At 43.0% G+C, this 16,021-nt stretch overlaps 1 protein-coding gene across 1 annotated transcript; it reads left to right on the top strand.

The window, feature by feature from the left end:
- Positions 1-232: 232 nt before the first annotated feature.
- LOC103649803 (LEAF RUST 10 DISEASE-RESISTANCE LOCUS RECEPTOR-LIKE PROTEIN KINASE-like 2.1) lies at positions 233-15,688 on the top strand. The gene is made up of 4 exons (XM_008675515.2): positions 233-1,129; positions 13,486-13,521; positions 14,089-15,148; positions 15,244-15,688. Exons 1-4 carry the CDS (start codon positions 310-312, stop codon positions 15,311-15,313), a joined length of 1,986 nt encoding a protein of 661 aa, XP_008673737.1. The 5' UTR covers positions 233-309; the 3' UTR covers positions 15,314-15,688.
- Positions 15,689-16,021: the final 333 nt, after the last annotated feature.

Raw genomic sequence — 16,021 nt, 5'->3', positions numbered from 1 at the left:
TCACCGTTTGCTGGCTGGTGGGGCCCAGTACTTGTGGACCCACATGTTCGGCCTGCTCCCACCAACTGATCAGTTTGAAGCCTCGGTCACCACAACAGAGACAAGTCAAACCTGGACCAGTCAGCTCATTCGTCAACAATTCAACATCCTTCGCGAGTCGTGATTCGTGAATTAAATAACCCTAGTCCGATGCGTGCATCAGCCACGGGCCCACGCCCCACGGCCACCTTCTTCTGCGAGTTCACTTCTTCACAAATCCTTATCTCCCCTGCGTCACAGACTCACGGCTCGCAGCGCGAAGAGCCGAAGATGCACGCGTGCCGTGTTCCCGCCGCTGGCCCGCTGCTCTGCCCAGCCATTGCCATGCTACTGCTCGCTCTGCTACTAGCCAGCCTTCCTACCACCGCCGCCGCCGCCGCCGTGAAAATGTCGATGGTGCCATGCGCGCCGGCGCAGTGCGGGAACCTCAGCATCTACTACCCGTTCTGGCTCACGGGCACGCACCAGCGGCACTGCGGCTACAAGGCGTTCGAGGTCACCTGCGAGGAGCGGAAGGTGTACCTGAAGAACTCGTACTGGGCGTACCAGGTCCTGGACATCTCGTACGAGAACAGCTCGTTCGTCGTCACCAACGTCAACCTGCAGAAGGACGGCTCCTTCTGCAACCTCAATCTCGTCAGCAACGCCTCCTCCGGCCTGAGCGCCGCGCCGTTCAGGATCAGCAGCAGAAACCTGGAGCTGTTCTTCCTCAGCGGTTGCCCGGGCCAGGCACGGCAGCGGCAGCCGTCCCCTCCTTCTTCTTGGGCGCAAATGAATTGTAGCGACTACGACAACGGCTCGGCCGCCAAGTCGTTCGCGTGGCTTGCTGGCAAGTACAGGCCCGACGACACCTTGAAGCCGCCGCTGCCGCTGAACTGCACGGTGTCGTCATTGATGCCGGTGCTGGGATACCAGGGGGCGGGGCCGGCCGACTACGACCGCCTAATGAATCTTGGGTTCCTTCTCGAGCACAACTTCACGGCGGAGGACTGCGCGGCTTGCGCTAGCACCGGCGACAGGTGCTCGGTCGACCCCGACGACGACCAGCTGGTGTGCAACTGCTCCGACGGCCAGTACTGGTTTTTCTGCGGTCAGTATGTTAATTTGCCGGCCCTTACGATTCAGTAATGCATTTTGATCCTCTTGCCTATATTTTAGTCTCTGTTGTTTACTCCACCTTGATTTGCCTGCGAACTATTCGACTCGAAACGTAAGCTTGGTATTAGCAAAACACATTATATATATCAAGCACACGAAAGAAAAATTCTTTATACTTAGCTGTCATTAGCAGGGCAACAATTTAGCATACATTTATAGATTGATAACATATTTTTCGGATAGAAGGGAATATATTAAACTAATTAGGCTCTCATTACCGGGGCTCCAATTCATCTAAAAACAGTTCTGACTCTGGTTCCTTAGATTCTCTAAAAGAGTTAAAGCCGTTTTATAATTTGTTTGGCAAAACAGTTTATCTATATTTCTTTCAAATGAAGAAAAATATATAAGGAGCCGATATATGCTACGTTTTTTATGGCTTCCAACAAGAAAATGACACTAACTCTTAAAAAAGCTCTCGAAGAAGAGCTTTACGACGAGCTTGAGCTGGAGCCACCTAATAAATCATGCAAGGAGACCCTTAGACTGGCCGCAGCGTTTCGCGCGCCGTGCCCCCTCCCCTTGCGTAGGGGGCCTCTAAGCCCGCAGCGGCCGACTTCAAAGGGCCCTCTACGCACTGCAGCGCAAGGGGAGGCGCACGCCCCCCAAATCAAGGGGGAGCACTGTAGCGTCTCCTTGCATAGTGTTCCCCTATTTAATAGTTGAAAAAATAGTAATAAAAATGAATAGGGTTAGATAATGATATTTTATAGTTGTGGAGGTTAGGAGATAATATAAGGGGAACCGCTGCGGAAGATTAAAAGGTAGGGGATGAAATGTTGACAATTTGACACAAAAAAAGTGATATAGGGGGAAAATTTTAGGGGGAGGAATGCTGCGTACGATCTTTATTCTCGAGGTTGGCTAGTTCCTATATTCACCAACGATCTTCGTCGTCGATGATGCATCAAACCTAGAACTATAATCTAGGATGGCCTTTAATTAGTCCCGTTGAGAGAACCAGAACTAAAGATCCATCGAAGATTTTACACCCTATAATTCATGAGTCGAACTTAAAGACCTCAGGTATCGGCTTGCAAATATGTTTACACTATACCTACACGTACACCATATGCATCTTTGAATTTTCTTTTCGCATTTGCATTTGCATTTTCATTATAGATACAGACGCATGCGCTGTCACGTCAGTCGTCGTCGTGCTCCGTACGTCCATCCAACGGGAACACGACGCGATGACGACGACCCCGTCAAAAACTTTTCGGGTCTACGCACACGACGCGCGGACTCACCTTCACCATTTTACCCAGCCACCACCTGTGTACCTGAGGCCAGTGAGAGCGGTTAATTCACCCAGCCTTCTGATCGTCCTGCTAACGCCATAGTCGAAGCTTTCCATGGCTCTGGTCCATCCTCGTTGCTGCTCTTCCTTGTCTCGTCATCGGTGTGGGTGATGGCAGTGGCAGCAGCACATGGCGGGCAAGGAGAGCACTGCCCGCCGTTTTTATGCGGCAATGTGAACATCTCCTTCCCGTTTTTTGATTATTGAGCTTCACGACTAAAATTTTTACGGGATGAAATGAGTATTTTCTTAGAGAAGGATCTACTATTTTATTGTTATGAATGCAACTACTCTCTTCTTTCACCATAATATAAAATTGCACTTTCATATGCCATTTTTTATCTTATTTCACCATAACATAAAATTGCACTTTCATATGCCATTTTTATGGGGCGAAGGAAAGTAATTAATTAGAGGAGGATCTACTAGTTTATTATTATGGGTGCAAATGCAATTATTACTCTCTTCTTTCACCATGACGTAAAATTACACTTCGATACACCAATCTGACCACGACCTCAACTTTATTTAAACGTGAGAATCCAAATGTCACATCTAGCTAGGACGGCCCATGCATTACTCCCATGTAATTTTATCGAGATCTAGCCAAAAATATTATCGAGATCAAAAGTGCTAACTTTGCTATATGATATAAATTTTCTTAAATTTTAACAATGTTTTGCTAAAGGATTTAGAAATTTTATCGAGGTCGGCTGACTCCAACAAATCTAGCTAAATTCGCCCCTGTCGGCCCTCCATGTAATTGAGTTCCGTCGTTAATTGATGACCCTACCGCACAAAACTGATACAGCTCCATCCTCCGCACGAGGACATGTTTGGTTTCATCAAAATCCATATGGGGTCATCTCCACCTATTCCTGTGCCTCGTAGATTGGAAAAGATTGAAAATATGAATTTTTTTAGCTTGCTATGGATTAATTAAAACTCATTCAATCCCCTCCAATCTATATGGATTTTGATGAAACGGAACAAGCCCTAGACTGGAGGGGATTAGGTGTGTTTTAGCCTATAGTAAGTCAAAATTCTTTATATTTTTTTCAATCCATGATACAGAAATGACTAAACAAGATCTAATCAGTTAATGACTCATCGTCTTCTCCCGTAATTATGCATGTTCTTGTTTGCATTTCCATTAGCATTTTAGCAACCAAAAGCCACATTGGGAGCGCGCAACCGCTATCACATCAATATAGATACGTCAATATAGATGTACATGAAGCACGAAACACGAAAGCCTTAATTAAGGCCACCAAAACTGCTATACTCCCTCCGATTTCCTATTAGTTGTCATTTTGGATAAGGTTCGAATCAAACTTATAAAATTTTGACTACAAATAACTATTTTGTTATTTAGTTTTGGTACCTAATATTTATATGCACAAATTTGTCATAAAAAGTACTTTTATAAAAGTATAAATGTATTAAGAGTTCATTTGTATTTTAATAAAAAATATTGGTCAAAGTTATATTTTGGAGACCGTGTCGTTGTCCTAAACGACAACTAATAGGAAACCGGAGGGAGTACGTTGTCACACTGACACACCACATGCATCTTTGCATTTCCTTTTCGCATTTGCATTTCCATCAGATACTGACGCATCCACTGTCACCATAGTCATCGCCGTGCTCCTTACGCTCGTCCATAGGGAACACGAAGCCGATGACGATGACCCGAATGCCCCCATTCAAAAAGTTTTCGTGTCTACGTACACGACGCGCGGACTCACCTTCATCATTTTACCCAGCCACCACCTGTGTGCCTGACTGCCAGTGAGAGCGGTTCACCCACTCCTGTCAGTCCACTACCACTACTCGATCTGTAGTCGAAGCTTTCCATGGCTCTGGTCCCATCCTCGTTGCTGCTCTTCCTAGTCTTGTCGTCGGCGTGGGTGGCCTTATCCCTACCGTTGCCTGTGGCAGCAGCTCATGGCGGGCAAGGAGGGCAGCACTGCTCGCTGTTTCTATGCGGTAACGTGAGCATCGCCTTCCCGTTTGGGCTTATCCCGGAGGGCGCCGCGCAGACCAACTGCGGCGCCGGGATTGGGTTCCAGGTTCAGGGGCGGAGCTACATAGAAATTAGGGGGTGCACATGCACCCACAAAAAATTAGAAATCTAGTGATTTGGACTAAATTTTCACCATATATGCACCACCTACAAATTGTTACCATGCACCCTCAAGGCATATGCACCCTCCCCTAATTTACTCTAGCTTCGCCACTGTCCAGGTTCATTGCCATAACACCATCCCGCACCTGGGATACTATCAGAACGAGATCACCTTGCGGATCGTCAGCATCTTCTACCACAATCGCTCCTTGCTCATCGCCGATCGACCAAGATGGCCTACATATTTCAATACGACTAGCATCGAAGGGTGCCGCATCCCGACGGCCAACACCTCGTCCCGGCTTGTCCCTCCGCTCTCGGTCAGCTCCGACAACCAGAACCTCATCTTCTACAGCTGCACCAAGCCACCGTCGCCAGGCGAGGGACTCGTGGCCACGGTATGCCACAACAACACGTATGTTCGTGCCGCCGATGGGCGGCGTTCCGACGAGTCAGGCGGCTACGTTTTGCAAGGTTGCACCGCTACCAGGGTGCCTGTGCAGCTGTGCTTGGAGTGTCTGGCAAGGTGAACGCTAGCAACTACGACCAACTCGTCTGGGACGGCTTCCTCGCGACATGGCAGTTGCCGCCGACGCCGTCAGGTAACTTCACCCACTCTTGGAACTCAAAGTCTCACTCAGTTGTTGACATTTCAACTGTGGGGGCTGGTTTGGTGACGAAGGAATTGGGGACGTTCTTCAATTCCGGACTCTATGATTTACAATTCTACAATTGGTCTAAATACTGTGCGGTTCGTGTCTTCTTCCTTTCCGGCTGTGGTCACCGATTTGGCGCTTTGATTTTATTTCTGGTCAAAGTAGAATGCACCTTTCCTACGGACAAGAGTCCCACAAGTCACAAAGTAGGTTTACTCGTTACAATTACAACTAGGCGGTTGATTATATCAAACACAGTTTCCAGGTTGCATTGGTCAAAGCAGTTCTTAGACTGAATCTAGGAAAGACTCTAGCAAACAGTTTTTTTTTACCGAGAAATTAAAGTATTTTATGCTTGTTCTATGGAGTGATTTTCGGAAATGATAGAAGCTGGAAGCTGACAAAGGTAACCTTGTCTGATTTACGGTATTATAGACTTTTATGTTTATGCGACAGAAGTTTTTTTTTTCAAATAATTTAGAACCGTAAAAGCTCTACTAAAAATCTCTATTATATTTAAGTGAGAGTTTCGTCATACGTCTCCCCGTCTAGCTGCGCGCCCCACGTCCTATCTTTCTCTATCTCTATCTATTTAAGTGAAAGTTTCGTCGTGCGTCTGATGGGTAAGAAGCAAAGCTCTCCTAAATCTTCTAACCAGTGGGACTCATGACTAAGGTAGTGTTTGGTTGAGAAGCCAAGTAGAACGGAGCCGTTCCATCCCTTATTCTAAGAATGGAGCCGCTCTGTTCTGTGTTTGGTAATCTGGAACGGAGCGGTTCTGTTTTTTGTTTGGTTGCAGAGTGAACGGAACGGAGCGTGACTGTGAGAGCGGGATTGGAACGGAGCGGCTCCGTTCCATTGATTTTTTGGAGCGGAATGGTTCCGGATCTGAGGAGAATATTCCCTAATTGGAGCCATTCCATTCTAGTTACTTTGTAACCAAACAACAACAAAACTAGAACAGAACGGTTCCGTTCTACTTGGCTCTTCAACCAAACACTACCTAAATGTTTAGTCATGTTATATGAACGGAATATATATATATATATATATAATATTAATTTGAATAAAAAAACAAAATCAATTACTATCTTATTTAAGCAATATATACTTATATGATATATAGAAACCGTAACAACATACATGAATCATATTAGTATCTCTTTATTCTTTCACCATTACTATTTATGTCATTTTTATGCACGGATGCATGGGTCAGGTCCTAAACATCTAAACCACTATTGTCATCGGTTGACTGCCGGGATACAAGGACAATACCACTGTAAAGATTCAGTAGAGATCTTGTTGCACTGCTTTAATGCCTACCACGACACTAGATGCCTAGCCCAGGCATCGAAAGATGACCAAATCAATCACCTCGAGCTCAATGAGGGAGGTAAGGGTTTAATGGAGGTTCGAGCCACCGAGACGATACCTAAGCATGTGTCATACGATGTGACCTGCTCGAAAAAAATCCGACCTAACCCAACCAATGCAATAGACGGGGATGAGCCATAGTTTTTTACCCGCAACAATTCATAGGCTGGGCACATGCCATGATTTTTGAACCAAATCTCGACCCAACCCAAAACCAAAAAAATATCCAACCCGACACATCCAATGGGGAAGCACGAGTCAACACTAGGCATGGACCGGGTACAGGCCGTGCTAAACGACCCAAACCCGACCTTGACTAGAACCGAACCTGACCTGACTCAACCTTTGAACACGTCTAGCCAAGACATAATAACTACATCCTTCTTAGGTGGACTGGATTGCAAGAAAGTGGCTAAGTGCCAAACTGTCGATTCTATGAGGCTTGCTAGAGCCTGAGAGTAAAAATATGTGGAGTTATGTAAAGAGACAGGACCTGAGGATAGTCCGTGTGTGTCCCCCCATAAGGTATGCCCCCATCTCCCTTTTAGACATGTTGCAATGACGCCCCCTCAAAGCCACCAACCCTCTTAAGCGTGTACGGACGGGGGAGGACACGTCTAACTGAGAGCACCTAGAGGGGGTGAATAGACGATCATACAAAATAGACTTAAAATACACAAACTTGGTCTAAAGATAGAGTTAGTGCGAATTAAAACCAAGTTTGAGAGAGGGAGAAGAGAGACAAGTTCCCTTCACTTGATTGCTCTTTCAAGATATGAAAGATTCTAAGAGCAGTATTACAAGTGAAGTTTAGACCTAGGAAGAGAGAAAAATCGCAATAATGTAAAGGAGACAAGAGACACGGTGATTTTTATCCCATGGTTTGGTCAAGCGTAATATGCTTACCTATTCCACAGTGTGCTGTCCTAATGGACAAGGGTTGCACTCAACCCCTCTCAAGCGATCACCAAGGTCAACTTGAGTGTCACGGTTCTTCCTTATATCAATATTCCCGTTTGTGAGGAATCTCGACAACTTGGAGTCTCTCACATCCTTACACAAGATCCGAGTTACACTTTAGAGTAAGAGAGGAAGATAGAAAACACACACAAGAGAAAATCACAGTAACACACGCACAAAATGCAAAGACACGAGTGCAAGAACAAGTCTACACAAGAATAGCTAAAAACGACACTCAAATGTCTCTAAAATCACTAAAATGTGTGGTCGCAGCATATCAGAGTGTTGGTGTGCTCTTGAGATGCTTTGGTACTAGTATGAGGCACCAAGGCGATCCTTTTATAACTCTAAGGGGCCTAGGAGTCGTTGACTTCTCCATTTGGAAGCTCCAAAAACTTCCTATTTGCGGGTGCACTGGACTGTCCGGTGAGCCACCGGACAGAGCATAGTAACGATCAGGAGATCAACTGATTGGCGCCCTTTTCTTTTCTAGGTGGCACCGGACTGTCCTGTGACTCACACTAGTTGTTGGAGCTCCAGGTCAAGAGCGATGTATCATTTGGAGGGACTGTCCAGCGCACACCGGACCGTCCGGTGAATTTTATAAATTCCCGAGGTCGAGGACTTCGTCCGTATAGGCCACCGGACCGCCCGGGGCACCACCGGATCGTCCGGTGAGTCCTAGACTTTCCCATCTTTGGCTTTTTTGATCCAAACTTCTCTAGATCTTTTGGGTTTCCTTGAGGGATTCCCTACGACTTAGACAAACATAGTTAGCTTATAAAACAATTGACTAAGGGTAGGAATAATACCTTTTCACATAGTTTCTCCAGGATTTGCAATATGCCCAAAACCAAGTCCTAAAGTTACTTTTCTTGCATAAAAGAGTTTGTAGCCAAACCAAGGTGCAAGAAACATAATATAAGGTGTGTGCAACTTATTAAAATACTTAAACCTCATGTTTTTGTAGTTTTACCCGAAGTTGCACTTTTAGCCTTCATTTCTACTCATTTGGACTTGTTGCCTTCAATTTGCTCTTGCTAGAACTTGTGCTCATGCTCATATTAAAGTAGTTAGTTCAATATGGTGTATTAAGCACTTAATCACCAAAACAGGTAGAAATGACCCTATGACTCATTTCCCTTTCACCAACGATGCCCACTCCACTTCCCTACATGCGGAGTGAGAAAAATCTCACTCCATGGAAGGAGGGAACAATAATCTCCCCCTTTCATTAATTAGCGCTTTTAACTAAGAAATTAACCCTTTTCATATTTAATTACTTAATAACAATGTGTATTATGGTACTACAAATATTGTATAATTTTTAAACTACAAAATATAATGTAGAAAAGTAAAATAGTTCTTTTAAAAAGTAAAAGGGGAGCTGAATAGAGGGAATGGTGGAGAGGAGGTGAAGTAGGGGGAAGAATCTTTAAGGGCTAGTTTGGGAACTCCATTTTCCTAATGGATTCCTATTTTCCCAAGGGAAAATGAACTAATTTCTCTTGGGAAAATGAAAATCCCTTGGAAAAATAGGGTTCCCAAACTAGCCCTAAGAGGGTGTATTTAAATATGAATAGAAAGTACCGATAGAGAGATTCAGGAGGGGGACCCGTTGGTCAAGGGTGAGGGGGACTAAAAGTGCATCAACACCTTTGTAGGTTTTGGTGGATTGAATGACAACACTATTAAAGGACTATTCAGTTTGTCAAGCATTGAACAATAAACTAAGAACTAAGTATAAAGCATATGTCTTAGTAAAAGGCATATAAGATTCAACAAAAAATAACAAGGGTGATATTCCATAGAAAGATCAGTCAGAATTATGTGAATGTGGAATATCACAAGCAAGATGAGAAAGCAAACAAGATTTACAGTATCAAAATGAGACTTAAGATGAGGATGAATTAGAGAAGTCTCATGCAAAGAAAAATTGTGCATGAACAAAAAAATGATGGACCTTTATTATGCTGATCTTCAATATAATGTGACTTGGAGATAGTTTGATAAACTGAGGACAAGGCAAGAAAAGGGCATCAAAGGACCTAGCTAGGTGAAGGTGAAAAGCAAGAGGGCTTTTGGGACTGAAGGATCGTGAGTAAGGTGAAGAAGTAAAGTTCCTGCAGGAAGTCAAAGGTTTGATCAAGACTGTGAAGAGTCATGTTGTGTTGGAGATCACAACATTAGAAGATGTGATTTAAAGCCATCAGATTTACTCATATGTATTGTGATGGTTCAAAATATAAGGCTCAAGGGATTATAGATCAAGAGATCATGCATGGTCACAAGTCCAAGTAGAAGATATCAAAAACAACCTAGAAGGGCTCACTTGTTGTGCAGACGTTGATAAAGAGGTCAAAAGTGAAAAATCAAGAAAGAGCTGGATTTTGGGTCATTCCAGTGTTTGGATAAATTCTTAATGACCATTGCAATATAATGGATCTCAATAAAGTAAGAGAATTGATCATATTTGTAGTTTAAGGTTCCAAGTGCCAACTAGAGCAAAAAAGGCGATGAAAAGAGGCAAAATAAGTTGGAGGATTGATTGAAGCCAATGAGATGACATAGAAGGTATGCATACACTCAAGGAACATTTATATAAGTCATAGAAGTGCCTAAGAGAAGAGCCAAGTGAAGACAAGATAAAATGCCCAAGTTTAGAACAAAGTCTGCTACATAGCGACGCATTGGGCCGGTCTGGTGGTGCATCGGAACTAGTTCCCAAAGAAGATATGATCTATGCTTCTAGGGTTTGGTGCACCAAATTAGTTTGAGTGCGCATCGGACCGACACAGAGAAGTTAGATTTTAGACAACCGAAGGCAAACATAGATGGTACACCGGATCAAGCATTGGTGGTGCACTAGACTTTCTAAGTTCAACGACTAGTTTTAGAGTTCAATGGTTGAATTGACATGGCGCTGACATGGTAGTGTCCGGGGTGTACCAGATCGGTCCGGTGACCCTAACATCTAATAGCTTTTCCCAACGATCACTGAAACAACAGGCGTGGTAGAGGTTCGTTGGTGCACCGAACTAGCACTATACAAAGGTCTGGTGCACCTAGAATTTGCAGAATTTGGGAAACAATTAGTTTGGATTTGGGGTCTATAAATATACTGCTCCATGCATGTAACACATACAAGCAAGTGTTCAAAAGTGTCATACATCATTCCTAGCTAGTTGCAAGTGCCTCTAACCCCTCTCTAAGTAAAAGATAATGCTTAGTGCAAGATTAAGTGTTAGAGAGCAAATAGAAGCTAGAGAAGAGTGCTTGTGTGTTGCTTGTAAGAGCTAGATAAAGCTAGAAAGAGCCAGAGCAAGTGCTTAGAAGAGCTAAGCAACCTTGAGCAATAGTGCAGGCTACAACCGTTCGCTTTAGGCATTAATTAGTCGATGAGCTTCCAAGTTGTGACAAGCATCGTGTTTGTTGTAAAGCAAACAAAATGATAGTGGAAGTCTTCGTTTATCATAAGTGGTGATAAACTTGAGAAAATGGAGGAATGAGTTGAAATAGACTCTAAGCCTCTTGGCTAACTCCAACGTGGATTAGGAAAGCATTTGAGGCTTTTCCAAACCACGAGATAAAATCGCTTGTCTTGTCCTCTTGCATATTTACATTACTTACACTTTGTATGACATATTGCTATTCGAGTTTGTGAAGTGTAGGTACTAAGTGGACAACGTATTATTCCATTGCAACCGATCAAGTCATGTAAGTTGAGTTCATTTGGGTTGAAAAGTTTTAATTGCTTAATTACGCCCCTTCTAGGCGACATAAATGTCCTTAAGTACCCCCAAGGTACTTTCAGTTGTAGCTCACAGGTGGGTCTATACATGGCACATCTACCCTGCATCAAGGAACTTCTATTGACTTAGCCCGAGGTCCTAAAGCCACATTCTCTACCTATACCTGATATCCTGGACGCGTGCGGGGTGTGTGTGTCTGTTGCAGAAATCCTAGGACATGACAGGTGGAGGAGCAGGTGGCATGCCACTACAGGAGACCTAGGACATCACATCCCACGTCACCGATGATCAGGATAGAGGACATGTGGCATATGACGTGGGTACCTAAAACATGGCGGTTCACGATGCGCACCATCCATGCCGCCATAATGCCGCACTGGTGCCACATCCTAGATTGTTGGGGCCTGATAGCTAGGAAGTGGGTATGATACTAGTATAGTTGCGCTTGTTGCATCGAACAATTAATTAACTATGGTCTCTTGGCCATACCATCTCTTCGTCCGATTGTGGCATGGGCGTCCGACCACATGGCGCGTCTAGAGCCCCCATTGACCAGGGTCGTCACGGGGCTTGGAGGCACATGGTGTGCCTAGACCTCACGGAAGCCAGGACATCCTGAAGCTTGAGCGCACTGGGCTCCCGAGCCCGCACGGTGGTCGGCAAATAGGATGCTTGAAGGAGTCCACCTTGGGGATCTAGAGACTATTTAGGGAGATCTAGGGCTGCTAGTTGGGTCCTAGGAACACATGGAGCTTTCAGACAAAGAAGGCCCCCTCGAGGGGTCCAGGGCCCTAGCTGGACCTTGAGAGCATGTGATAGCATCGGACCCCACCAAAGGTAGGGGACCGAGCGGGCCACATGGTGCAACCGGACCTTACTAACAGGTCGGCGAGGGCCGTTGTGGAAGGGAGTGTGATGAGTGTTTATGTGGTAGGGGTCTCCTTGTCTCTTAATAGGATTCCTAACCACGTATTTTCCTTGTCTCTTTTGAGTTGTCTTATCAACCTGATCCACCTCAAAGGTGGGGCCCATAGCCTGACCTCTCTGTGTAGGCCTAGTTTGGTTGTAGCGTCTTGGGTACTCGTGTACCCAGGGGCGCTGACAACTCTAGTTTTTGAAACATAAGTTATAGGGTGCAACTATTTTTTTCTCTTTCGCTAGTGCCCGAGCGCGAGCGTATAATACAAATTTGCATCTAGGAATTTGACTTTCAACTTTAAGTGTTTCAATGAGGGACTAGGGTGACCCATGACTTCTAACTACAAAAAGACAACATTCAATTAACATCCAACTTTCAATGGAGCCTTGATTGGATCTTTGAACCAAAGAACCCAAAGTTTGGTATTCCATTTCATCGGTTTATACTAGCAGAAAAGTATACTTTAAAGTGTCTATATTTGAGACAAACCATCAAATTATTTAAAGCGTTTGATACCATCAATTTCCGTGCACAATACGAAGAAAGAGAAAAATGTAAATTCAAGTTGTTGAAATCCTACTTGCGTTCTTGTATGACACCCCTTCCCCACGCGGTCTCATGTGGCTAGCTGCCCTGACCCTTCACGCGCCTGCCTTTACCCCACGTACGTGGCCCCATCCAGTGTGGGGCACGGTTGGCTGCATCGGTTCCGCACGGGCCACACCATGGCCTGTCGTTGCGACTGTTGATGTTGTTTTGTCAAAGTAGGAAGAAAGGATTAGAGACAATGGCATGGCATGTCAAACCTATCTCAAGGGTGAAATTAGTTAATTCTAACAAATTATTTCTGTGTGAATCTGGAGCTGTTGTGTAAGCCAAACCGTTCTACGATGAATCTCAGATCCACCTATAGAACTACTTCATAATGAATCATGTATTCAAATTCATTTTAGAGTAATGGAGTTGTTCCAAACAGACCCTATATATCACATAATAATAGTACATGGTCCTCCTAGCATACAACAAATAAACTTTAGACGGTAGCATATAGCAGAAGGCGGCATATATAAGGGAGTTGCATGCTTCGAATTTCATATGCAATATATTGGATCGTTTAATATCATTCCTTCCTTTTACAAAAGCAATCAGTATACTGCTACTTATTTTATTTTAAATTAATTTCCATGATATTTTAGGTGCCAACGGGAAAGGCAGGAAGACAATACTAATAGGTATGCTACTTTTGACATTACGTCATACTCCGTATCTAATAACCCAAATTTCAATACTTATATAATTATTTAGTTCATGTTTAAGCTAATAATTGTGGTATTAGATGGAGACATCTAAACACCCTAGCTATTATTCCAAATAACTATTAGCTACACCCTCAACTGTCCATTAGTTCATTAACTGATTTCACCTAGCTAAAATCAGCTAATAGTTAGCTGGCTAATTACACTAGCAATTTTTAGCCAACTAATTATTAGCTCAAATGTATTCAAACAGGCCCTTAAAACAATAAATTAAATTTTAGTTTCAGTTATTAGAATTTGGGAGATATTAGAACTATTATAAAATTTATTAAATACACACACATAGATACTAAAATGAAAACTCGAACAATCAGCACACAATGTATAGCTTTCAATATATAACTACATTGTTTAGAGCAAAATATGTGATTATTTAAAATATTCATCTTTACAATATGAACTGTTTATGGCCTCTCAATCTGAATGCTCATATCATAACACCTTGTTTTCTGAGAAGAGAATAACATCTACTTTTAATTTCAGTTTCGATTTCAGTAGCTGCAAGCTTGTTCCTACCATGTATATATGTGTTGGTATGGCACAGGCAAAAACTCAGGTTTTTCCTATGCAAAAAAACCAGCAGCAGCATACAAGAGAACATTGAGGCTCTAATATCATCGTATGGATCACTAGCTCCAAAAAGATACAAGTACTCAGAAGTAACAAAAATAACATCATGCATAAATAATAAGCTTGGAGAAGGTGGTTATGGCGTGGTTTTCAAAGGAATGCTAGATGACAGTCGTCTAGTTGCAGTGAAATTCCTGCATGACTCCAAAGGTGATGGTGAGGAGTTTGTGAACGAGGTTATGAGTATTGGCAGGACATCTCATATTAATATTGTTAGCTTATTTGGGTTTTGTTTGGAAGGCTCAAAGCGGGCCCTAATATATGAGTATATGCCAAATGGCTCTTTGGATAAGTACATATACTCAGATAACCCAAAGGAAGTTTTAGGATGGGATAGGCTCTATACCATAGCAATTGGGATCGCTCGAGGGTTGGAATACTTGCACCATAGTTGTAATACACGCATAGTCCATTTCGATATCAAGCCTCAAAATATCCTTCTAGATCAAAACTTCCAGCCAAAGATTGCTGATTTTGGTTTGGCAAAGTTATGTCATACCAAGGAGAGCAAGCTTTCTATGACTGGTGCTAGAGGTACACCTGGGTTTATAGCTCCTGAAGTACATTCTCGAACCTTCGGAGTTGTTTCTACAAAATCAGATGTTTATAGTTATGGAATGATGTTACTAGAGATGGTTGGAGGCAGGAAAAATGTTAAATCATTTGCTCAAGTTTCAAGTGAAAAGTATTTTCCACATTGGATTTATGACCACTTTGGTCAAAACGATGGATTACTGGCATGTGAAGGCACACCTGAAAAAGAAGAAATCGCCAAAAAGATGGCTCTGGTTGGTATGTGGTGCATCCAAATATTACCATTGCATCGCCCTACTATAACAAAGGTTTTGGAAATGTTTGATAGAGGCTTAGATGAATTGGACATGCCACCGAGGCAAAACTTCAGTCAAACATTGTAAGATATCGACACTTGAGATACATATTTTTAGAACAGTCTAGTACTATTTACCAAACAAAAGACTAACGCAATAACTTTTCATTCTTTTGCAGTGAAGATCCGACTTACAATTTCAACGCAGAAAATATGAGCACTAGCAGTGGTACCAAAACACAAAGATGAAGAGATAAAAATTCGGTCAGGGAGGGATGACCATCAAAATGACCCAAACAACGGTCCCGACCGAGAAAATCTCCGACCACTGGCCTCCCATCACTAACAAGATATCGTAACCAGAGAGCGGACGAGGCACAATACGAGATTTTTTTAACTAAGCCCGAAAATTCGTCCTGAGGGTAATCGAATCTGGGACTTGAAGATTAACCACTAGGCTAGAGACCCTTTCGCAAAGATGAAGAGATAAGCACTTTGAATTCAAAATTTATATGACAGTTACCTTACCAATATTACCAACAACTCTGTAAAATGATACCTTACAACATCGAAATTCGACATTAAACTTCTGTATGTATATATGTGAGATATTTTAAATTTGAAGTTATTACATGTTAGGAATTTAGGATTAGGGATACAAAGATTAACATAAAAACTCCTCTAATATAGAGGAGAAAAAACATTGGAAAATAGATCTACTAACATGACATAAGTGAAACAGACACAAGAGTGGTCTATTTATATAGGCGTACAGAGCTATTCCCCAAACACTGCTAGTTGGAAAAAAAATTCGATTTCTATGCATAAAAGATTCTGTACTGGCATAGTCTGGCCAACTAAAAATGCTCAAATCTGATGTAGTAAGCGAACATAACTTTCTCTACTACTGTGGTGTGGCTAGAATTTAGGTTTTAGATAATTAAACAAACTCTGTTG

This window comes from Zea mays, chromosome 3, assembly GCF_902167145.1.
Source record: "Zea mays cultivar B73 chromosome 3, Zm-B73-REFERENCE-NAM-5.0, whole genome shotgun sequence".
NCBI lineage: Eukaryota > Viridiplantae > Streptophyta > Magnoliopsida > Poales > Poaceae > Zea > Zea mays.
The sequence above is the reverse complement of the archived record's forward strand: the minus strand, read 5'-3'. Positions and strand labels throughout refer to the sequence as shown.

What these genes read in the sequence shown, in the direction of transcription:
- LOC103649803 (XM_008675515.2), top strand. Translation starts at nt 310, where the DNA reads ATGCACGCGTGCCGTGTTCCCGCCGCTGGCCCGCTGCTCTGCCCAGCC. An exon ending in CCAGTACTGGTTTTTCTGCG is followed by an intron (nt 1,130 to 13,485) that starts GTCAGTATGTTA and finishes ATGATATTTTAG; the next exon opens with GTGCCAACGGGAAAGGCAGG. An exon ending in CAGGAAGACAATACTAATAG is followed by an intron (nt 13,522 to 14,088) that starts GTATGCTACTTT and finishes TTTTAATTTCAG; the next exon opens with TTTCGATTTCAGTAGCTGCA.